This window comes from Lynx rufus, unplaced genomic scaffold, assembly GCF_022079265.1.
Source record: "Lynx rufus isolate CCGP_SWC_20201006 ecotype Redwood Valley unplaced genomic scaffold, mLynRuf1.p SCAF_13, whole genome shotgun sequence".
Taxonomy (NCBI): Eukaryota; Metazoa; Chordata; class Mammalia; order Carnivora; family Felidae; genus Lynx; species Lynx rufus.
The window spans coordinates 41,460,631-41,486,943 of record NW_025814827.1 but is presented as its reverse complement, the minus strand read 5'-3'; the positions used below and the strand labels follow the sequence as shown (position 1 = coordinate 41,486,943).

Sequence of the window (26,313 nt, the reverse complement as noted above, 5' to 3'; positions counted from 1 at the left end):
TCTTCTTAGAACCAGAAATGTATTTATCAATACCCTTTCGATTATACAGGACAAAACCACACCTCAAACAAACTGAAGCAAGAAGGTTAATGTATTCGCCCATTTATTAGCTCAGCTGGTCACCAAATTCATTGGTGGGCAAGAATGAAGATGAATGCCAAAGACTGTTGGAACCAAGAAACTGGCTACTGCCAAGCTTCTATCTGTAAATCCTACGTCTTTTTCCACATATGTTTTTTCAGTATCCCAGACTTGATTTTTGACAGCAGGAAGTATGATGGCCAGCAGTTTCTCCGTATCACAGCTCAAAAAGGGATGAGCTTCTTTTCTCTCTGTTCTTGGCTCTACCATCCTGAGGAAAAGCTCAGATTTGGCCCATCTTGGTCAGAGGCTCATACCTGAAGCCTTCAACTATGGTTAAGAGATGTGTCATCAAGACTTGGTTCAGAAGCAACCTTTAAGCAAACAGAAGTAGTCAGAGAGGTAGGATTTACATGTCACCTTCTAATCATATGACATGGTTACGGCAAGACAAAGCTACATTTACCAGGAGAAGCGGGTTGCTGATTTGAGAAAATAACAGACTAGATGTCCACTAAAAGTAGTTATTTCTTCAGAGTGCAAAGAATGACCTTTAGAATTAAGTGATACAGAAAATCTTCAGGTACTATGCAGTTGGTGAATCTGTCTTATCATACATACAGACCTGATAGAAGAGCAGCAAGACAAAAGATTGGGAGGGGTAGAAATTTTTTTAAATCAGAGAGGAATCTGGCAATCCCTGCTAGCCTACTGAACATTATTTAATCAGTAAAAGAGAAACCTGGAATCTCCCCTTTAAAAACACTACTTCCAAACAAATCATAGGAGACTGAGGATAAGTGCTAGCTACTAAACTTTTCCAAGTATCCACCAGGGGTGTTAAAAATAATGAATGAATGATAAAAAGAACAATGGAAATCGAAAGAAAACACAAATTAGCAAGTGACATTGTAATTTCATTAATAAGGACCACTTACAAGACAATAGGAATACTGATTAACTGGTTAAGGACTATGTGTAAGGATACATAAGGTTCAGAGTTATTTGTACTACATCTCTGAGAATGAGCGTTGGTTCTTCTTTGTTGAAATGGATATGAATGGAAATTTCTAAATCCATGTATGCAAATCCCACATTCTTATAGAATATAATACAGTCATATACAAAACACCTCCAAAACTAAAACTTAGCTTGCAATGACTCAAATCCTGTAAATGCAATGGGAATACTATTATTTCAGAAGAAGAAAAAGGAAGAACCTGGCTAGTTACAAAAAAAATGAGAACGAATCTTAAAGAACGTAGGAGTTAGATAGTCTGAAACAGAGTACAAACAAAAGTCAAAAGGTAAATCTGGTGAGACCAACCAGCTCTGTCCAGACAGAAAGGTGGCCTGGCCTAAGGATCCATTATTTTTCCACTTCTGATGGCAGGCCTATCCTCAAAGGCATCACAATCTCATGTGATTATTTGAGTGTCCAGCTGACTCCTCTTACTCTGATTCCCACCTCATTAATGTCCTTTCATCACTTGACTTCTCATAAACTTCCCTTCACTGAATTAATCAATTAGGCTTACATGAAAGTTCAGACCACTTGCTGATCTTTCACAGCAAGTTAATCAATTGGCATCTTGATATATGTATATTCCTATCTACTATCAATTTATTTTGCATCAATCAGCATTCCCTTATGTAACGCACTCAGACATTGAAGAGACACAATTTTGAATTCTAGACCACAGTAAATTCATCAAGGTAATGTCTCCTGAGAGACAAGCAATTGTCCTTCTCTGGGAGCTACTGTTTTTCACACCACATGCTTCCTTCAACCAACCGCAGGCAGCAACACAATCTCTCAGTTAAGATTTTTTAAGACCCTTGTTATTTTAATCTGGGACAACTCAATGGTAGTAAGGTACTTGGAATCTGGTATTCAAACTATAGATATGTAATGTTACTTCAAGTCAGTAAGGAAATTTTGTAATACTTGTGTCATTTAAGAAATCCTTCTATAAATAATAAACCGACTACACACTTTCCTCATTGCCACTTTCATCTCTTTGTTCCTGAATGTATAGACGACTGAGTTAAAAAAAGGAGTGAGAACTGCATCAAAGACAACAAGATATTTGTCTATGTGTGAGGTGGGGTGAGGCCAGATATAAACAAAGATGCAAGGGCCAAAGAACAGAATCACCACCATGACATGAGTTGACAAAGTGGAGACGGCCTTAGATGTGCCTGCTGAAGAGTGTTTCCGAACAGTGATCAGGATAGAAATGTACGAGACAATCAATATGAAGAATGATCCCAGAGATATGAACCCACTGTTGGCTATGACCATGAACTCTAGACGGTAGGTGTCTGTGCAGGCAAGTTTGATGAACCGAGGAAAGTCACAATAAAAGCTGTCTAACACATTAGGGCCACAGAATGGCAATGTTATTACAAAAACCAGTTGAATCACAGAGTGGGTCAACCCAAATACCCAGGCAGCAACTGTAAGCAAAATACACATTTTTCGGTTCATAATAGTCAAATAGTGCAGAGGCTTGCATATGGCAACATATCTGTCAAAGGCCATGGCGATGAGCAGCACCATCTCCACACCACCAATGACGTGGATGAAGAAGATTTGAGCGATGCAGCCACCAAAGGAGATGACTTTACGCTTTCTGAAAAGGTCATAAATCATCTTCGGAGAAATGACAGAAGAAATTCCCAGGTCAATGAAGGACAGGTTGACCAACAGAAAGTACATGGGGGAGTGTAAGTGAGGGTCAGAAATCACAGTGAGCATGATGAGGGAGTTTCCCATCATGCTTGCCACATAAACCATAGAGGAGAACACAAAGAGGAGAAGTTGGATCTCCCAGGAATCGGTGAGTCCCAGGAACACAAACTCTGACACCACAGAGTGATTTGCTCTATCCATTGATTTATCCGCTAGAATGTTTCCAGACAGCAGAAAATAACAAGAAACTAAAATGAGAATGTTAATAAAGTTCTACATTAAAATGATTAATCAATCAAGGCTATTCACATTGTGAAAACAAGGTATCCCCTCAATTCCTTCTCAGGGTCATTATTAAATATGCATTTTACCTGGGGTCACCTAGAGCAGTTGAGTCACTTCCACGTGCAATATTCCTAACACCATGGCTGCCAGGACTATGGATCTATAAACAAGAAAATGAAGCAAATATGAAAACATAGATGTATATAGCAAGGATCATGAGGCACGGGGAAGGTGGTGCAATGCAACGCAAACAGAAAAAGAAAGAAGAGGTAAAGATTGCATTTGCCAGAATTCACTGCTATTGCTTTTTTTTTAGTATTTTAAGTTTATGCATTTATACTGAGAGAGACAGAGACAGCACCAGAGGGGGAGAGCAGAGAGAGAGGAAAAGAGAGAGAGAGACAGAGAAGGAGGGACGGGGGGGGAGGGGTAAGAGAGGGAGAAAGAGACAGAGAACCCCAAGCAGGCTCCATGGTGCCAGCAAACAACCTGATGCAGGGTTTGAACCCACCAACCATGAGATCATGACCTAAGCCAAACTTGGATGCTTAATTGACTGAGCCACCCAGGCACCCCTCGCTGGTACTATTTTAACTGTTCATACAACAATTCCTCAGTCATTCAAGTCGTCTTATTTCTTACCCTCAACTCATCTCAGACACATATTATGTCTCTTGTAGTAGGTCTTATACCAGTATCTACAATCACTTTTGCAATTCACACTAAGCCCACAGGCTAGTGGCGAGCTAAGGAAACCTGACTTAGGATATAGAGGTGACTTGGGTGTATGCCAGGACCAAGGGCAGAATAGATGTTGATGGCACAGAGTACTTGCATGAAACCCAGAAAGTATAAGTACCTAGAAAGATGGTTAGCAGGACTTGCCCGAGATGTGCAAGGAGAATGGGGTGTTATGGAAAGTCAGGGAAGTTAAGGAAGCCAATGCCATTTATCTGTCCAGAGTCTTTATAATCTCTGACGTTTGTGAACCTTGGTTATAGTTATTGGTGCCCTAAGCTTTGGGAGTTTGGATGAAGATATGCCCACTAATGTCACAGTTACCACATAACCATGACTCTCTCCCGTTCTTCCATTAACCTTAGGTCTTTTATTTTTCTTATCTCATCTCTTCCATTTCAATTCTCTCCATTGTCTGAGATCCAATGCCAAGTCTGACAGTTCCCTGACCCTAATTTTGCGTGACTACATGAGTCTCTCTACTTGCTACCCATTTTTTTCAGACTAAAATGTTGCCACGTAGGAGATATATTCTCTTGCCTGTGTGTCCAACTCTGCATCTCCAGCCCTCTGGTTCCCATAATACTTAGATTTGCTGCTAAAAAGCGAGGTGATCTGAAAAAAAGAGGTAGGTTGCAGAATAAACAGTAAGGACTGGTAAAATAAAGATACGTGAATGCACAAAAAGCCTCATAACTGGAACCAAAAGGAAAGAGCAAGAAAAACCTAGCAGTAGAAAAAAAATGGATTCCAAAGCTTTTCCTTTTATTTAAAAAATTTTTTTAATCTTTATTTATTTTTGAAGGAGAGAGACAGAGGATGAGTGGGGGAGGGGCAGAGAGAGAGGGACACACAGAATCTGAAGCAGGCTCTAGGCTCCAAGCTGTCAGCACAGAGCCCAATGTGGGGCTCGAAGTCACAAGCCATGAGATCATGACCTGAGCCGAAGTAGGATGCCCAACTGACTGAGCCACCCAGGTGCCCCTTGTCCTTTAATATGTGTATTTATATATGCACACAGGTGCACACCTCAGTTGTACATGATGAGTGAAATCAGTCATAAAAATACCCCACAGACGCGTCGGGGTGTCTCAGCCAGTTAAGCGTCCACAGCTCAGGTCATGATCTCGCAGTGTATGAGTTCGAACTCGGTGCTGGATTCCGTGCCGCCCTCTCTTTCTGCCCCTCCCCCACTCACACTCTTGTCTCTCTCTTTCCCAAAAAAAAAACATTAAAAATTATTATCCCACTAACTCATTCATGATTCCCTAGTCCAAGCTAATAATTTACAAAGGAGAACACAGTAGTCCAGGGAGGAAAAAACAACTAGTTACAGAGAATCCAGGTTTTCTAGTCTACAAATGACTTCAGACTCCATATGCTAGAAAAATGATAAAGTGAGAGAAGTATGCCAAACCTAGATCTACTTAGTCCAAAACAGCAGCCACTCCTTCCATATGGTTGTTACGTGAAATTAAAAACCTGTTTCCTTGGTGGCACTAGCCACAGTTCAAGTGCCCAACAGCCTCCTATAGCTAGTGGTTAAGTATAGGGTAGTACAATATAGACTTTCCAAAACTTACCCATCCTTAAAGGTAAATCAAAATCCCATTTCCTCTATGAAAACTTTCCTAGTAACTACACTTTATACAAACGTCTTTTCTCTCTTATTCCTAGAAGTCAGGAAATTTAAACTTTAATGGAAAAATAATAATTAACCACATTAAAAATAAACCACAATATATAGCATCATAGGAGACATTCCAGATGCCTACTTTTGGCCAAGAAGGACACACAAGAGTCTGTGAAATTCAGAGACATCTTGACAAAGGAGAAAGTGTTGTCAGTTTTGAAAAACCAGTAGGAGTTTAATAAGCTAAGAGGGGAAAGGAAGGCCTTTTGAGAAGAGATAATAACTGCTCTCTTATTAGAGCAAATCCTTTGCTACTAATCATAATTCCTCAATGGTTTCAATTTTTTTAACATTTTATTTCTTTTTGAGACAGAGAGCACCAGCAAGGGAGGGACAGAGGATCCAAAGTGTGCTCAGAGACAGCAGCACAGAGCCCAATGTGGGGCTCCACTCACGAAATGTGAGATCATGACCCAAGCCGAAATGAGACTCTCAACCGACTGAGCTACCCACGGTGCCCCCTCAATGGTTTCAATTACAGATTTTCTCTCCTCAAATATATTATAACTTTGCAGAGGAAAAGGACCATTTCTTCTGGTTCTTGTGTTTCCTAAAATACAAAATAAGTAGCAAGGATATCCTGATTAGTTAAAAACACTTCTCTGAAGTACAACCATTTTCTCAAGTCCATCATTTTTCAGTTTCTGTTTTTCTCATCTACCATGTTTTTCCATGAAGTCCAGCATGCATAAAGGAACTCTTCACATTCAAAACTAAGCATTAACATAGTTCCCAATCACTCCCAAAAGGATGCCTAGTATTCTTGCTATAAATTTCTTTTTTTTTTTTTAATTTTTTTTAACGTTTATTTATTTTTGAGACAGAGAGAGACAGAGCATGAACGGGGAGGGGCAGAGAGAGAGGGAGACACAGAATCGGAAGCAGGCTCCAGGCTCTGAGCCTTCAGCCCAGAGCACGACGCGGGGCTCGAACTCGCGGACCGCGAGATCGTGACCTGAGCTGAAGTTGGACGCTTAACCGACTGAGCCACCCAGGTGCCCCTATAAATTTCTACTTGGGAATAGGGAAGCCTCATCTCAACTCGTATAATGGTTCATGGTTTAACTTTATGAAGTTTTAGAGAACAAGAAGCAGCACGTAAAAGGAAAAGGAAGACCGGGCGTGAGGTGGCAGGTTCCAGTAACAGCCAACATATCAGGAAATTTACAGTTTCTATTTACCACGCCTCATGATATAATTACTAGTCACCTTCCATGCCATTGTTAAAGTCAGAAAAAAATAATGATTTTTTTCACGATATTTTAAAAGTTTCTAAAATATTTAACGATGCAATCCTAGAGCTGGAAAAGTATACATTATTTTCTTGGTGCATATTTACTAAGGACTTTCACACATTTGATGCTTGTAATTATCTGTAGGGGTGGATATATCTGATAGAATTATTTTCATTTATAGATGAAAAATCTCAAATTCAAAAAAGTAACTTACCTAAAAACATAGTTACTTAGTTTGAAATCAAATACCAGGTCTTCTGATTCCAAACCCAGTGCTGTCTTGACTACGTCAAAAAAATATGGATGTTTGCTCATGGTCTAAAACAATGATACCTCCTATAAGTTTTAACCAAGCATACAAAAAAAAGTACACCTTAAACTGGCACAGTGTTATAGGTCATTATATTTCAATAAATGTGGAAAGAATTCCATTTTATTTAGAAAAATATTCTATCCCATCCACATAAACATTTAATACATATATAAATTAACTTACCCAAGGTTTTATAACTACAGAGACAAGATTTAAGCCTACATATAGTGTACAAGTTAAAGGGAAGGGAGAAAGGTGGTTGCCAATTAGAATAGGGGGAAAAAACCAAAATCCACCAAAGTTTTGGGGCTAGTCAAAGATTCACCAAAGTCTGGCCCATTTATTCGTAAAAAGTCATGGTGGTTGACAGACAAGAAACATCCAAGCTAGAGACAAAAACGTAGAAGCCATTCAAACTTTGACGTCATGAGAAAGAAATATTTGCTTAAAGGATAACATATGAACAGATAAAAGAAAGCTCATGGAGGACACATGCATGGCCAAAAAAGAACAAATACATAGTATTTGTCATCATCATTATTATATTGCTAGTACTACTATTTTTACATATTATCTGCCTTTTATTTTTATCATTTTTTTAATGTGTATTTATTTTTGACAGAGAGAGAGAGAGACAGAGAGAGACAGAGCATGAGCGTGGGAGGGGCAGAGAGAGGAGGAGACACAGATTCCAAAGCAGGCTCCAGGCTCTGAGCTGTCAGCACAGGCTCCCCTATTATGTACCTTTTAAAAGCCCTGTTTCTATATACAAAAATCAGGTAGAAAGGAATGTCAAAGAATTAAGGAACAGCTCACTTTCATACGCTAACCAGTGATCAAATTGAGAAGACTAAGTAAAAGCCATAGACTTAGGGCTGAGCTATCACTAGTGCCATTCAAGAGAGCAGAGAAAATCAAACAGAGAAAATCATGATTTTAGGGAGATAACCAATGGTGCCAAAGTGGAGAAAGTCAAATAGGAACTGACAAATAATGTCAATCATCTAGGGGAAGAGGTTTGGGAAGGGGGGAATGGGGAGATAAGGCAATATGCTATGTGCAGAAAATGTGTAGAGTGACAGAAACCTACAGTAATGAGATAAAGAGGTTCCAAACAACTCTGAGGATCTGGATGAAGCTGGCTATCACAAACTTAGACAAAAGTCAGAGGAAATCTTTTTGTGACACCATTCAGAAATGTTCACGAACTGATACCCAGAATTTTAGAGCAGTGTATTTATTTAGCACAATAAGGAGAATGGGGTATCAAAACAGTCAGAGATCCTTTGTTCATTATTTTTGCTTCCTAAATTGTACATATAAGCGAGATCATGTGGCACTTGTCTGTCTCTTATTTTGCTTAGCATTATACTCTCGCAATCCATCCATGTTGTTGCAAATGGCAAGGTTTCATTCTTTTTATGGCTGAATAATATTCCATTGCATATGTATTTACCACATCTTCTTTATCCATTCAGATAGAAACACTCTGTTTCCATAACTTGGCTATTGTAAATAATGCTGCAATAAACACAGGAGTGCATATATCCTTTTGACTCTTAACAATAGAGAACTGGTGGTTACCAGAGAGGAGGTGGGTGAGGGGATGGGTGAATTAGGTGAAGGGGATTAAGCGTACACTTATCATGATTAGCACTGAGCAATGTACAGAACTGCTGAAACATGATATTGCACACCTAAACTGGAATTAAAATTACATACTTGATAACAAACTAAATGCATTCCCTTGAAAAAAAGAGACAGAGAAAGAAAGAAAGAGATCCTTGGAGGCCTGAGGTCACATTGAAATTGTTTGACCAAATCACATACTGGGCAATGCAGCAAGCGGAGCCACAGATGAGCTGACAACTGGAGAAAACACAATACAGATCAGAGAGCATGAAGGCAGGTACAGTAATTGTAAGCCTGTGATAACTCTATACTTTACTCTTTCTCCCATATCTTCGTTCTCAAATCTGGATTCCCGTTAAAAAGCAACTTCAGGGGGCGCCTGGGTGGCGCAGTCGGTTAAGCGTCCGACTTCAGCCAGGTCACGATCTCGCGGTCCGTGAGTTCGAGCCCCGCGTCCGGCTCTGGGCTGATGGCTCGGAGCCTGGAGCCTGTTTCCGATTCTGTGTCTCCCTCTCTCTCTGCCCCTCCCCTGTTCATGCTCTGTCTCTCTCTGTCCCAAAAATAAAATAAACGTTGAAAAAAAAAATTAAAAAAAAAAAAAAGCAACTTCAGGACAACATTATGACTATAGTTAACACTGCTCTATGATCTACAAGAAAATTCCTAAGGGAGTTAATCCTAAGAGTTCTCATCAAAAGGAAAAATTTTTTCTTTTTATTTAAGCTATGAAAAGATGGATATTAACTAAATAAATCGACCGTGTTTGTCATTTCACAATATACATAAACCAATCCATCATATTCTACACCTTAAATTTATATAGTGATGTATATCAATTATTTCTCAATAAAGCTGGAAAAATCTATTTCACTTTCTTTCCCCTACTGTTCTCTACACAGTTGCCCCAACTCTTCCCTCCTGTACAATTCCTACTTCTGCTCATTTTCGTATACCCTTCCTCTCTGGAAGCATAGGAACCTATGAAGGAGAGTCTTCTTATAGAGTATGGTCCACCAACCCCTCTGCCCCTCTTCACCACCACCACCTACCTAATCTGTCAAAAGATCTCATAACATCAGGCTCAGGGAATCAGAGGAGTTCCACACACTGAATTTCCTCCCGTGCATAAGCATTGCCCATATCCTTCCATTCACCCTCCCTAGGACAAGAAGCTAAACAAAACTCTGCTATTTGGAGAAAGGCTCCTAATTTAGCTATAGCACAAGGTGGTGACCAAATGATGCATTAGAGTTCTGGGATTCTCAGCCTGAGGTCATGAGTCCAAGGGAACGGTCTCACAGGATTATCAGGGAGGGAGGAAACAGGTGTAGGATTTTCTTATACAAAATAAAGAGCTACTAGTTTATTTATTACATCCTTTTTAGCTTTTTTATTATATAACCCAGGGAAATCTCTAATGAAAGGAAAAATGTATTTTATGTTTTTTAAATGGGAAAAAACTCCAAAACTTTCAGGAAAACAGTTGTAGAACTTAGAAATCTTGACACATTTTGTCAACGAAGTCTCTTTGTGTGTTCAAAGGTCCAAACAACAAATAAGAACAGCAAGCATGAGTAAATATGAAAGGCTCAGAATAATGAAGAAGGATGTGAACACTTGGGGTACAAACAGATTAGGACAGAAGGCAGAGAGATGGAGATAGAGAGGTATGGGCACAAACACTTTCCTTCCCCCAGAAACAATACGAAACCAACCCAAAGAATGGTCACAGTGCAGCAAATTTGAAAAATAGAAGATAATTCACCCAAAAACTGTTAACACACAATTAAGTACATTAAGATTATTACATTCAAACTAAGTCCCTGAATATAATTTTCTTGGATTTAAAATATATTAAATATGAAAAACATGAAAATAAAATACATTTTCAATAATAGCATATAAATTAATCATTACAGATACCTTCTTCTACTCTGGTAAATAAATATAAGCCAAACTAGTAGAAAACAAAAAATAGAATGAATTGACAGTTCATAAAGGAAGAAAAATTAAAAGGCCAATAAACATAGAAAAGTACAAAATTTGGAGGCATAAAGTTGGTGTTTGTCCTTTCCACACTACATGATGCCCAAGGCCATCCAAGGAGTATCTAGGAGAATGTATTTAATTTATCCCACTATTGAGTATTAATTAAAGGATATAGACATAGTGAAGTTCCCTTTGTTCCTCACAGATTTTTGCACAGTAGACATACACACACTTTCCGTCCAAACAGACAACCCCAGATATTTATGGCCTGTTGAACATTAACCAGTGTTATGAAAAGAACAGCTTTAAATCCAAATGACAGCCCTGCCTTAGTTTAAAGCTAAGTTCTCTTTTCTGCTTATTATGGATCTTTGATAAGAAATACAATTGCTGAGAAGTCTGTTTTGCTTGCTGTTTGCTACGAGCATTGTGAAACCTTTCCTGAATGTAACACGCTATGTAATAGAATAAGTTGTGAAGCTTCCTAAATGTAGTCTGGTATGTAATAGAATAAGTGATTGTACATGAACTAACAGGCATTTCTCGCTTCTGTAAACCTGCTTGCTTAACATATTTTCCCCTTCCCCTTGGTTCCTCAGGTACTTGAGAAAGGGGAGAAATGAGAGACCTGGGCAAACTGTTTGCCTAGTCATCCTGGTCTGTGAAAAACAAACTTAGCTTAAATCCGCTTGCTTAACCAGCTTGTTCCGCTTCTGTACAACTGCTTGGGGTAACGGCGTATTCTTGACCAATCATTAAGACACCCACACCCCAGTTGTGATTTGACCTAAAGGCGGGGACCAATTAAATTCTGCTAAGTGTTTAAATTAAGATATCAACCAATAACCGCTCTGTAACCGCGAAGAATCCCTAACTTCCCCATAACTTGTTTGTACCTGTCTATAAAAAGGCTGTAAAAACCTCACTCGGGGCCTAAGCGTCACCGGCAACGAGTGATCGGAGGTCCAGGTTCGAACCTGCAATAAACGACCCTTGCCACTTGGCTTTGACTTACGGCTCTGGTGGTCTTTTGTGGGAGGTTTCGGAACTTCGGGCATTAAAGTTACATCTGTAATTCAGCAATCTTACTAGAATTTCTATGCAAAAGTACCTACAGATACCCTAAATTTTTTCCCAGCTTTACGGAGATATTGGCATATGATACTGTGTAAGTTTAGTAAGTATACAGCATGATTCAATACACATATGTGATAAAATAATTACCACAATAAGGTTCATTAACATCTCCATCACCTCACTATCATTACTTTGTGTGTGGTGATAACATTAAGATTTACACTCAGGGTGCCTGGGTGGCTCAGTCGGTGAAGCCACCGACTCTCGACTTTGGCTCGGGTCATGATCTCACAGTCGTGAGATCAAGCCATGTTGGGCTCTACACTGACAGTGCAGAGTCAGCTTGGGATTCTTTCTCTCCCATTCTCTCTGCCCCTCCACCATGTGCATGCACACATGTGTTCTCTCTAATCAATAAACACTATAAAAAAGATTTACACTCAAAATTACTGTATTATATACAGAAAATTGTTATCTATTGTTACTATGCTATACATTAAATCCTCAGGCTTATCCTTCTTATAGCTTCAAGTTTGTACCCTTTGGACAACATCATCCATTTCCCCCACCCTTTGATCCTTGGCAATCACCAAACTACTCTCTGTTTCTAGGAGTCTGGCTTTTCAAAATTCCACATGTAAGAAAGAATGTATAGTATTGGTCTTTCTCTGCCTGACTTACTCCACTTAGCATAATGCCTCAAGGTCCACCTATATGTTACAAACTCAGGATTTCCCTTTTTGATGGCTGAGAAATATTCCTGTGTGTGTGTGTGTGTGTGTGTGTGTGTGTGTGTGTGTGTGTAGAAACTGAGAAAAGAAAATAGGAACAGTAATTTCTAAGTAACAAAACAAAATCACAAGCAATGACCACCCTGAACCATAAGGGACAACACAAAATAAAAATCACAGGAGTGTTGAAAATGAACAAGCTGTACCCCCTTCACTTAGGTTAACAAGCATTTGCTGAGTCATGTCTCAATGAAAACTCCAACTTGTTCAGGGAGGCACTACTATAGTCATTTTGAACAAAAACTTGCCTGTGCCTCTAATTAGAGGCTAACTAGTCTCAATTTGTATCTTGTTGGTGTGCTGAAATAAAAAAGAAAATCAAGAGACAGAAGACAGTGTTGAATGGAAACATTTTATTAAATCCAATCCGGCAACAGACTAGAAAAATCAAAGATAGTAGTTCAAAGGAAATGGGAAGAAAAGGAGTTAAGTGCGTTCAAGCCAAAAGTCTATGATCCATGCCATAGGGGGAAAGCAATCTCTGAATTTTGTTGACCGGGTTGGCAGCATCCGGGTACGCGGGTGAGGTGAGCCCTAAGCGGCTGGGCTCGCTGTTTGTGCTCCACTGCAGATGAGGCGTCCGAGTCTAGGACACACAGGTGTCTGCAGGGCCGATCAGACAGAATAGACAAGTGAAAATAGAATTTTCAAAAAGCTAAAATCACGACATTCCTACAAAGTCATTAATTAACAAGCAAACTAACATGTGTTAAAATCAATTCAAATGGGGGCGCCAGGTGTCTAGGTCAGATGAGCATCTGACTTAGGCTCTGGTCAGTATCTCCCAGGTCATGAGTTCCAGCCCCGCATCAGGCCCTGTGCTCACAGCTTGGAGGGAGCCTGGAGCCTGCTTCACATTCTGTGTCTCCCCCTCTCTCTGCCCCTCCCCTGCTCATACTCTGTCTCTCTCAAAAATAAATAGTAAAAAAAAATTTTTTAAGAGCATAATCAAAGACTAAGGCCCACATTCCTATACAACCACATAATCCCAGAGGATCCCCTAACCAATGCCCAGTATTCCATGGAAAGGGCACCCAGCCATTTCTTTGCCCATTTCCAAGCCATTCTCAATTTTTCCCTATTAGTCAGCATTTATCTGATTCCCAGAGCAACAACTATTTGAGGTTAAAAACAGACAAAAAAAGAAAACAAAACATACACACCAAAACAAAAACAAACACACACACACACAAAAAACAGTCTTCCCTGCAGTGCAATCAAATGATAGTCAAAGGAGAGGAAAAATTCGCCTTTGGTTATTCACTGCCCCAATCTAACTGGCTCCCTGCAGAGAAACTAGTCTGCAAGAACATTTGGAGTGCTGTCCCAAGGTGATGTGCTTTGAGTACGTTTTTCATGAAATAAACTCAGTCCTGAGGCTGACCCAGTATGATTCAAGTTTCTCTGTTTGACTGTGATATAATGGAGGTAAACAGAACATTGTCACTGTGTTTTCAGTGCCTTCACCTCCAACACTCTTTCTGCACCAACAGAAGTTGAGTGTGAAATAAGGGGAGGAGGAGCTCTAGGAAGAGCTATCTCTATAATTTGTCAAGTCACAACTTCTTGAGGTGGCATTATTTTGCTCCAGACATGTATATAATTATTCAAAAACAATGTATATACATAAAATTGCCAAATTTTCAAGACAAAACAGTCATAAAGAAAGTGCATACACAGAGACTACAAGAACCCTAATCAGAAAAACCGCAGCACAAACTATAAAAATATGAGCAACGTATGTTTATATTCTCCTTCCTTTCCCTTGTTCTTTCTCTTGCTAGAAGAAATAACTGAATTCCCTGCCTTTGGAGCTCTTGGTGCAGCTACAGGAATAATTGTTTACAATCACAATTTTTGCCCCTTTTCCTCTTCCCACTTGCCCAGAAATTTACAGGTAATGAATATCTTAGTTGGGGGTTACTTCTTCCCATTCGTAACTACAGAAAATTAAAAACCAGTAGAGATATTGCCAGTAGGTAAGGCTCATACCAATAAAACACAGAAATAAGCTAAAAACAAGATACTAAAGACAAGTCTGATGAATAGATAATGAAGATGTGGTATAGATATGGTATATACAGACAGATATGGATATATGCATAGATATTATACACACACAATGATATATACATGCCGTGTTTATGTATATATCACAATGGAATATCAGTGACCAAAAAGAATAAAATCTTGCCATTTGCAACAACCTACACGGAACTAGAATATATTATGCTAAGTCAAGTAAGTCAGAAAAAGACATGTGTAATATGATTTCACTCACATGTGGAGTTTAAGAAACACAACAGATAAACATAGGGGAAGGGAAAGAAAAATTAAGATAAAAACAGAAAGGAAGGCAAACCATAAGATTCTTAAATACACAGAACAAGCTGAGGGTTGCAGGAGGGATGGGGTGGGGGGGATGGGCATTAAGGGAGCACTGGGTGTTATATGTGGGTGATGAAACACAGAGTTCTACTCCTGAAACCAATACTACACTGTATGGTAACTAACTTGAAATTAAATTAAACACAAAAAGAAAAGAAAACATAACAAGTAATAACGACATGAAGGAGAAGAAAGAGTAAAACTAAATTACCAAATAAATCTTTAGGCCTCTAACCAGAAAAGACTGACTTAAAACATAAACTAACTGATAAAATCTTTCTCGTTTTAGCCTGAAAATCAACAAAAATCCTCTTCTGGCAAAGGAAGTGGGTTAAAAGCCAAGGATATTGATGGGAAGTTGTAAGAATGTAGCTGAAAAATACTGTTTTGATTCTATTTATCCCTTTTTAGATGAGGACTACACCTTAACTTTTGTTTGAAAGATACTCCTATGAAAACAATGCAGCTAAACAGAAGGTTTGCATGAATGTCTGAGAAGTTTTCTTGGTTTTTTAAAAAGGCTAGATGCCTTTTGTCATTCTAGGCTAATTTGTGCATTCTGCGTACACTAGATTTTAAAGTTCTTAAGAATAGTTGAATTGTGTTATCACAAACTGAGTTATTCATTAAATCATTAAGTTGAGGAATTCAGGTTTGTTGTGTTAGAAAAAAGCTAAAAATTCACTGAGGGCAACTGATTTCAATAAAGGAAGAACTCTTGTCTCAAAGACAGACACAAGTTGATTCTGTACAGTTAGAGATCAAATAAAGATAAGAAGATGAAAGTACAGGTACAAGTTTGAGACACTTTCTGCTTCCACGGAATTTTTTTTATCATTTAAAGTTTTTTATTTCGTGGGGCCTGGGTGGCTCAGTCAGTTGAGCGACCAATTCTTGATTTGGCTCTGGTCATGATCTCACAGTTCATGGGTTTGAGCCCCACATGTGCAGAGCCTGCTTCGGACTCTCTCTCTGCCTCTCCCAGCGCCACCCCCCACCCATAAGTAAAAGAAATAAATGTTTTTTTATTTATTTTAGACAGACAGGCAGAGTGCCTGCAGGTAGGGGAGGGGCAGACGGAGAGAGAGAGGATCCCAAGCAGGTTCTGTACTGAGGTGGGGAGCCCATCATGGGGCTAGAACCCACAAAATGGGAGATCATAACCTGGGCTGAAATGAAGAGTCCAAGCTTTAACCAACTGAGCCACCCAGGTGCCCCCATTTGAATCTTGATTTGAGGCTATTGCTACTGTGGTTTCTGATATGAGAAAGTCAAAGAAATAGCCACTCATCCTTCTACTATTTTCTAAAGAGAGATGAATGTGAAAACTCACATGACAAGCATTAATTTATATTAATTCTATTCTCAGCTTAGTAATTTCCTAAATGTTTTAAATCATTAATTAGTAAGTTCGAGGATTTTCTGTGGAAATCTCCTTGTCCAATAAAAAAAAATCTGCTATGATATTACTAAAACAGTAGCACTTAATTAGGCAAAGTGGGAACAAGGTGACGACGGCATAAGGGTCGATCTCATTCATACTTATTAAAACAGGCTATCAAAAACTGGGCAAATCTTGAGATTGGTTGTGTTTTAAAGCCAGGGTTGATACAGGCAAGTCAAGAGACTGGGGCAAAAATAAAGGAAGTGCAATGTGAATCACAAGATGTTCTGGTTACAATTACACAATTGGTGGAGGTGGTTGTTCTAGTTCTCAGTCATGCATGACTGATTGAGGACTGTGTTTTGCCAATGCAGAGGGTCAGAAAAAAAGTAGCCTCACTCCTGACTACATCACCGTCAGAATTTCTAGATGGCATTGATGTCACAGAAACAATAGTTTGGAGTGCAATTAGGAACCTAGCAATATGCTCCTTTTGTTGAATGATGGGTTGTTGGGTCATGTGGTATGATACGACTATACAGCAGCCCTTAAAACTTTGGAAATTACTTGCAGTGGCAATGCACAGAAATTCAAGAGCAGAATAATTATGAAACACTGCAGAATGCTTCAGAGACAGAATTGTAAATTACCAAACTCGAGCCTAAACAATGAACCTTTGCATCTAATTACCTACCTTGGCAAGCCAGATAAACCATCTTCTTCAGTTTAGACATTAAGTGTTCTTTCTGGCTTACATCAAGTGCAACAAAAAGTGTTGGCAAAAGCACAAACATAACTTACTTGGCTACCTAATAGAAAGTCTAAAGCTATTGTGTGGTCCACTGTTACATAGGCTAAAATGATGCTTAGACTTCCATATTCAGCCTCAAAAGCTATCAGAGCCCATTATAACTTCAGCTGAGGTTAATGATACTTTTCTGCCCATGTTTTCCAATTAATGATCATTTACAGAAATCTCCACTTTAGGGATGGCACCGTAAAGAGTGAATCAGTGATTCCTCTAGGAAGTTCTTCAGTTGTTGGGTCATGCAAGATTTCCTTGGAAGGGTGAGGAAAAGATGATAGTACCTGCTGATGATAAAACCGAGTGATGTAGCCACCAAAAAACTGCTAAAACTGTTTCATGAATTCACCAAAGTGGCAGGATAGAAAATCAATGCATACAAATCGGTTGTACTCCTATACACCAACAATGAAGCAATAACAAGACAAATCAAGGAATCGATCCCATCTACAATTGCACCAAAACCACAAAATACCTAGGAATACATCTAACCAAAGAGGTGAAAAATCTGTACACTGAAAACGATAGAAAGCTTATGAAAGAAATTGAAGAAGACACAAAAAAAACAGAAAAATATTCCATGCTCCTGGACAGGAAGTATAAATACTGTTAAAATGGTGTAACCACCCAAGCAATCTACATAGTCAATGCAATCCCTATCAAAATAACACCAGTGTTCTTCACAGAGCTAGAACAAATACTCCTAAAATTTGCACAGAACCAGAAAGACCCCGAATAGCCAAAGCAATCTTGAGAAAGAAAACCAAAGCAAGAGGCATCACAATCCTGGACTTCAAGCTATACTACAAAGCTGTAATCATCAACACAGTACGGTACTGGCACAAGAACAGACACTCAGATCAATGGAACAGAATAGAGAACCCAGAAATGCACCCACAAACGGAGGGCCATTGGCTAATGTCACAAACTAATCTTTGACAAAGCAGGAAAGAATATCAATGGAACAAAGACAGTCTCTTCAGCAAGTGCTGCTGGGAAAACTGGACAGCAACATGCAGAAGAATGAACCTGGACCACTTTCTTACACCATACACAAAAATAAACTCAAAATGGATGAAAGACCTCAATGTAAGACAGGAAGTCATCAAAAACCCTTGAGGAGAATGCAGGCAAAAACCTCTTTGATCGTGGCTGCAGCAGCTTTTGCTCAACATGTCTCTGGAGGCAAGGGAAACAAAAGCAAAAATGAACTATTAGGACTTCATCAAAATAAAAAGCTTCTACACAATGAAGGAAACCATCAGCAAAACTAAAAGGCAACCAACAGAATGGGTCAAGCATTTTGCAAACGACATATCAGGTCAAAGGTTAGTATCCAAAATCTAGACAGAACTTATCAAACTCAACACCCAAAAAACAAAGAACCTAGTGACGAAATGGGCAAAAGACATGAACAGACACTTCTCCAAAGAAGACATCCAGATGGCCAATCGACACATGAAAAAATGCTCCACATCACTCACCATCTGGGAAATACAAATCAAAACCACCACAAGCTACCACCTCACACATGTCAGAATGGCTAACATTAAAACTCAGGCAGGGCACCTGGGTGGCTCAGTCGGTTAAGCATCTGACTCAGATTCAGATCATGATCTCAGTGTGTGAGTTCGAGGCCCATGTCGACCTCTGTGCAGACAGCGTGGAGCCTGGAGCCCACTTACAGTTCTGTGTCTCCCTCTCTCTGTCTGCCCCTCCCCTTCTCGCACTCTGTGTCTCTCTCTCTCTCTCAAAAAAAACATTAAAAATTTTTTGAAAAAAACTCAGGCTACAACAGATGTTGGAAAGAATGCAGAGAAAGAGGATCTCTTTTGTATTGCTGGTGGGAATGCAAACTGGTGCAGACACTCTGGAAAACAGTATGGAGGTCCTCCAAAAATTAAAAATACAACTGCCCCTGACCCATCCATGCTCTCTCTCACTTTCTCTCTCTCTGTGAAAAATAAACTTTAAATATTTTTTAAAAATTAAAATTAATATAGAACTACCCTACAACCCAGCAATTGCACTACTACATACTTATCCAAGGGATACAGGTGTGCTATTTCCAAGGGACACGTGCACCCCAATGTTTATAGCCGCACTATCAACAATAGCCCAAGTATGGAAAGAACCCAAATGTGCATTGATGGATGAATGGATCAAGAAGATGTGGTACATATACACAATGGAGTATTACTTGGCAATCAAAAAGAATGAAATCTTGCCGTTTCAACAACATGGATGGAACTAGAGGCTATTACACTAAGCAAAATTAGTCAGTCAGAGAAAGACAAATATCATATGACCTCACTCATATGAGGACTTAAGACACAGAACAGATGAACATAAGGGAAGGGAAGCAAAAATAATATAAAAACAGGGAGGGGGACAAAACTTAAGAGACTCTCTGATATGGAGAACAAACAGGCTTACTGGAAGGGTTGTGGGAGGGGAATGGGCTAAACGGGTAGGGGGCATTAGGGAATCTACTCCTCATACCATTGTTGCACTAACTTGGACGTAAATTTAAAACAAAACAAACAAAAAGCCCTGAGGAATGCAGTACATTAGTTCCTTGTAGTATTGGGCCATATCTGCTGGCAGCAGAATGGAGTCTAAGAACAGATGATATTCTAAGATGCACAGACTGACCTGTTACGAAGCCATCAATAAACTATGAGCTAAGGAAGCTGAAATATTTCTGAAAGGTTTGAATAATTGTAAATTAATTCCATTTGTCTTACAAGCACCAGGTGATGTACAGAATTGTTGAATCACTACAGCAGACACCTGAAACTAACATACTACTGTATGTTAAGTAACTGGCATTAAAATAGAAACTTTTTAAAAAGCCAAAAAAAAAAAAAAAAGGAAAAGAAAGAATTCCATTTGTCTTTTCTCTAGGCCAGAAGATGGGAGATGGTATGAATAGTGGAGTTTTCATGTACATGAGAATGTCTTGCATAGGTCTTTAATGACAGCGTCGTGACTCCCCAAGTGCGAAACTAAGGATACTTTTGCCAGTGTCAGAGACACGGATCACTAACAAGGATGTTGACCGTTCTGAAAACAAACATAGAAAAATAAAACATATTCATATCCCATTGCAGGGAGTAATAACATGAAGTCAATTTGGTGTATTCAAATGGTCTGTGAGATTCTGGCTCCCGCATATGCCTAATCTTGACAGTTTTGCCATGATTATATCATTGGAAAACTAGGCATGTCTTAGAGATACTCTACGTGATTTTTCTAAAATTTCCCTAGCAGTGTTGATTTACAATGATGGTAAACTTGTCCTTACTATGATGGGTAAGTTCACGTAGAGTCAAAACAAAGTTCTCCTTAAAATCATCAGGGACTACAACACATGTATCCTGGAAGTGACAGAGATTATCTTCATGGAATCTACATCCAGATCATTTCCAATATTCCTTCTTGAGGTTCCAAACAAATTTTGGCTCTCCGTGACCTTTTCAAACTCCTCCAAGGTCCTATTTAGGGGAAGTATCACCTTTGTAAGGGCACCTTACAAGCACCTTTGTAAGGTCTTTCTACTATAACTCCTTGCATGGAACATATTCGCACTACACAGAAACTCCATGGTCCCTAGCATCTCCAATCTTCTGGCTTAGTCGAAAACACCAAGGTAATTCTCACATGGAAACTAGTCAAATTTGCCTTATAAGATAACTAATTGCAATGCTTTTTAATTTACATGCTCCTTTAAATTTTATCTGGTGTGGATACTAGTAAGAAGGGTGTTTGCAAATCCTTGATCAGAATGGATGAATCAGGGCCCTAAAAATGTTAGCACATAACAGCTGAAGAAGAGTCACATTAAATACATCAGACTCATATTTCCAGGTTGTAAACAGTCATTTTAATTAAATGACTACTAAGAGATAAAAATATAGGTGCCTAGGGAACCAAATCTAGGGATTTTCACATTATTCCACAAATTCTCATTAATGAGGTCTTCCCTTCGGCTGTATCTCTGATTTGAAAAGCATATTAACTGAATCAATTGGCACCATAGAGATTGAGCGAAGATCCTAATGTCACTTCGTGCTTCAGTCCGTCTGTTGTTAATCAACATGAAGTCTTTTTCTCATTTCAGTCTTTGTCTCCTTTTCACTGACTTACAATGAAAATAGACTACCTTCCTTTCTCCCAAGACTCAACTCTCTTGGACAAGGGCAGTTTCTATTATTCATATATCATCTATCCATAACTCGTGGAACACTACTACATAGAGAGTGGACAGTCAGCTACGATTAAGAGGCACATAGACCAAATCTACACTAAACCTGCCATTTTTCCCATGTAAATATTGTCCAATTTGGCTATTTTATAAGAAGCCTAGGAGGATTTTAACTTTCTTTTGTGTGACTGGCTTTCAGGGCTTGGCTCTAAGTCAGCCTACAGGCCGTTATTTGTAACTCCTCCAGTTGGTCTCACTCTGATTTCCAACAATAACTACTCCCCAGGGTTAAAATACAAATCAACCAAAGTATCTCCTCATTAGCTATGCAGAGAATTAGGGATTGCCATCAAAACCTCCATTTCTACAGGGCAGAGCAACTGGATATGAAAGCATCTTGATAGCCCCAGTGATACCAAACTCAGAGATTGACCCAAACCCATTCAATGAATAAAGGATCTGGAGACCATTAAGATAGAATTTCCATTGAGAAAGGATGATAAAATGTATAATTATCTATGAGTTCACCAAAGATATACCAGGAGAAAGTCAACACAATTTTTGAGACTAAAAACCATGCCTGTTAGAATTCTTTTAGAGGTCAACTATAAAGCAAATAAACTACCACTAGTGATTATGATTTACATATAAGCTAGCAAATGGAAGAAGATGGCGGCGAAGGAGGACGCTGGGCTCACCGCGTCCTGCTGATCACTTAGATTCCACTACACCTGCCTAAATAACCCAGAAAACCACCACAGGATTAGCAGAACGGTGTCTCCAGAACCAAGCGCAGAAGAGAGGCCCACGGAAGAGGGTAGGAAGGGCAGAGAGGCGGTGCACGCTACACGGACTGGTGGGAGGGAGCCAGGGCGGAGGGGCAGCCCGCCAGCCAAGTAACCCCCCCCCCCAGTCTGGCTTGCAAAAGTGGAGGGGCCGGACGCAGTGTGTTTACACAGCAAGCAGGACTTAACATCTGGGAGGTTATAAGTTAACAGCTCTGCTCAGAGAGCAGGAAAGCTGGAGGACAATGGGAGAGAGAGTTGTTGAGCCCAGGATGACAGAGCGCAGCTTGATGGGGAACAAAGGTGCTCGCCAGTGCAATGTCCCTGGCTCATCCCCCTGACAAAATCCCAAAGGGAACTAGTTCCTGTCAGGGAACTTGCTTGCACCGCGCAAACACCCAACCCTGTGCTTCTGCAGATCCATCCCTCCAGCGGCGGCAGAGGGTATGACTCACGCCCAGTGCCACAGGGCCCCTCCAAAAGCTGATCAAAGAAGGATAAACGAGCTGAGCCTGCCCCTCCTGCCCCCGTGCACCTTGCCTACCCACTCCAGCTAATACGCCAGATCCCCAGCACCACAAGCCTGGCGGTGTGCAAGTAGCCCAGATGCGCCATGCCACCCCACAGTGAATTCTGCCCCTAGGAGAGGGGAAGAGAAGGAACACACCAGTCTGACTGTGGCCCCAGCAGTGGGCTGGGGGCAGACATCAGGTCTGATTGCAGCCCCGCCCACCAATGCAAGTTATTCAAGACAGCACAGGGGAAGTGCCCTGCAGTCCCGCACCACTCCAGGAACTATCCAAAACGAAGAAACAGAAGAATTCCCCACAAAAGAATCTCCAGGAAATAATGACAGCTAACGAACTGATCATAAAGGATTTAAACAATATAACAGAAACTGAATTTAGAATAATAGTCATAAAATTAATCGCTGGGCTTGAAAACAGTATAAAGACCAGCAGAGAATCTCTTGCTACAGAGATCAATGGACTAAGGAACAGCCAGGAGGAGCTAAAAAATGCTATAAATGAGCTGCAAAATTAAATGGAGACGACCATGGCTCAGATTGAAGTGGCAGAGGAGACAATAGGGGAACTAGAAGATAAAATTATGGAAATAGAAGAAGTTGAGAAAAAGATAAAAACATCCAGGAGCATAAGAGGAAAATTAGAGAATTAAGTGATGCACTAAAGAGACATAATCTACGCATAATTGGTATTCCAGAGGAGGAAGAGAGAGGGAAAGGTGCTGAAGGTGTACTTGAAGAAATAATAGCTGAGAACTTCCCTGAACTGGGGAAGGAAAAAGGCATTGAAATCCAAGAGGCACAGAGAACTCTCTTCAGACATGACTTGAATAGATCTTCTGCACAACATATCATAGTGAAACTGGCAAATACAAGGATAAAGAGAACATTCTGATAGCAGCTAGGGATAAACGTGCTCTAACATATAAAGGGAGACCGATAAGACTTGTGACCGATATCTCTACTGAAACTTGGCAGGCCAGAAAGGAACGGCAGGAAATCTTCAAAGTGATGAACAGAAAAAATGTGCAGCCGAGAATCCTTTATCCAGCAAGTCTGTCATTTAGAATAGAAGGAGAGATAAAGGTCTTACCAAACAAACAAAAACTGAAGGGATTCGTCACCAATAAACCAGCCCTACAAGAGATCCATCCTAAGGGGGGATCCTGTGAGACAAAGTACCAGAGACATCACTACAAGCATGAAACCTACAGACATCACAATGACTCTAAACCCATATCTTTCTATAATAACACTGTACGTAAATGGACTAAATGCACCAACCGAAAGACATAAGGTATCAGAATGCATAAAAAAACAAGACCCATCTATTTACAGTCTACAAGAGACTCATTTTAGACCTGAGGACACTTTCAGATTGAAAGTGAGGGGATGGAGAACTATTTATCATACTACTGGAAGTCAAAAGAAAGCTGGAGTAGCCATACTTATATCAGACAAACTAGACTTCAAATTAAAGGCTATAACAAGAGATGAAGAAGGGCATTATATAATATTTACAGGGACTATCCATCAGGAAGAGCTAACAATTATAAATGTCTATGTGACAAATATGGGAGCCCCCAAATATATAAAACAATTACTCACATACATAAGCAACCTTATTGATAAGAATGTGCTAATTGCAGGGGACTTTAACACCCCACTTACAACAATGGATAGATCATCTAGACACACGGTCAATAAAGAAACAAGGGCCCTGAATGAGACATTGGATCAGATGGACTTGACAGATATATTTAGAACTCTGCATCCCAAAGCAACAGAATATACTTTCTTCTCGAGTGCACATGGAACTTTCTCCAAGATAGATCACATACAGGGTCACAAAACAGCCCTTCATAAGTATACAAGAATTGAGATCATACCATGCACACTTTCAGACCACAATGCTATGAAGATTGAAATCAACCACAGGAAAAAGTCTGGAAAACCTCCAAAAGCATGGAGGTTAAAGAACACCCTACTAAAGAATGAATGGGTCAACCAGGAAATTAGAGAAGAAATTTAAAAATATATGGAAACAAACGAAAATGAAAATACAACAATCCAAACGTGTTGGGATGCAGCCAAGGCAGTCCTGAGAGGAAAATACATTGCAATCCAGGCCTATCTCAAGAAACAAGAAAAATCCCAAATACAAAATCTAACAGCACACCTGAAGGAAATAGAAGAAGAAGAGCAAAGACAGCCTAAACCCAGCAGAAGAGGAGATATAAAAAGATCCGAGCAAAAATAAACAATATAGAATCTAAAAAAACTGTAGAGCAGATCAATGAAACCAAGAGTTGGTTTTTTGAAAAAATAAACAAAATTGATAAACCCCTAGCCAGGCTTCTCAAAAAGAATAGAGAGAGGACCCAAATAGATAAAATCATGAATGAAAATGGAATTCTTATAACCAATCCCTCAGATTACAAGCAATTATCAGGGAATACTATGAAGAATTATATGCCAACAATTTGGACAACCTGGAAGAAATGGACAAATTCCTAAACACCCACACACTTCCAAAACTCAATCGGGAAGAAAGAGAAAGTTTGAACAGACCCATAACCAGCGAAGAAATTGAATCAGTTATGAAAAATCTCCCAACAAATAAGAGTCCAGGACCAGATGGCTTCCCAGGGGAGTTCTACCAGACCTTTAAAGCAGAGATAATACCTATCCTTCTCAAGCTATCCCAAAAAAATACAAAGGGAAGGAAAACTTCCAGACTTATTCTATGAAGCCAGTATTACCCTGATTCCTAAACCAGACAAAGACCCAGTAAAAAAACAGAACTACAGGCCAATATCCCTGATGAATATGGATGCAAAAATTCTCAATAAGATACTAGCAAATCAAATTCAACAGCATATAAAAAGAATTATTCACCATGAGCAAGTGGGATTCATTCCTGCGATGCAGGACTGGTTCAACTTTCGCAAATCAATCAACGTGATACATCACATTAACAAAAAAAAAGATAAGAACCATATGATCCTGTCAATCGATGCAGAAAAAGCATTTGACAAAATTCAGCAACTTTCTTAATAAAAACCTTCAAGAAAGTGGGATAGAAGGAACATACTTAAAGATCATAAAAGCCATTTATGAAAAGCCCACAGCTAACATCATCCTCAACGGGGAAAAACTGAGAGCTTTTTCCCTGAGATCAGGAACACGACAGGGATGTCCACTCTCACTGCTGTTGTTTAACATAGGTTGGAAGCTCTAGCACCAGCACTCAGACAACAAAAGGAAATCAAAGCCATCAAAATGGCAAAGATGAACTTACACTTTCACTTTTTGCAGATGACATGATATTATACATGGAAAATCCGATAGACTCCACCAAAAGTCTGCTAGAATTGATACATGAGTTTAGAAAAGTTGCAGGATACAAAATCAATGTACAGAAATCAGCTGCATTCTTATATACTAATAATGAAGCAACAGAAAGACAAATAAAGAAACTGATCCCATTCACAATTGCACCAAGAAGCATAAAATACCTAGGGATAAATATAGCCAAAGATGTAAAAGATCTGTATGCTGAAAACTACAGAAAGCTTATGAAGGAAATTAAAGAAGACATAAAGAAATGGAAAAACATTCCGTGCTCATGGATTGGGAGAATTAATATTGTCAAGATGTCAATACTACCCAAAGCTATCTACACATTC

The 26,313-nt window shown here is 39.5% G+C and overlaps 1 protein-coding gene across 1 annotated transcript; it reads right to left on the bottom strand.

The window, feature by feature from the left end:
- Positions 1-2,038: 2,038 nt before the first annotated feature.
- LOC124508121 (olfactory receptor 4F3/4F16/4F29-like) lies at positions 2,039-2,977 on the bottom strand. Its single transcript, XM_047074539.1, has one exon. It carries the CDS (start codon positions 2,975-2,977, stop codon positions 2,039-2,041), a length of 939 nt encoding a protein of 312 aa, XP_046930495.1.
- Positions 2,978-26,313: the final 23,336 nt, after the last annotated feature.

Excerpts from the sequence above, each read along its gene's own strand:
- LOC124508121 (XM_047074539.1), bottom strand. The coding sequence starts at position 2,977 with ATGGATAGAGCAAATCACTCTGTGGTGTCAGAGTTTGTGTTCCTGGGA.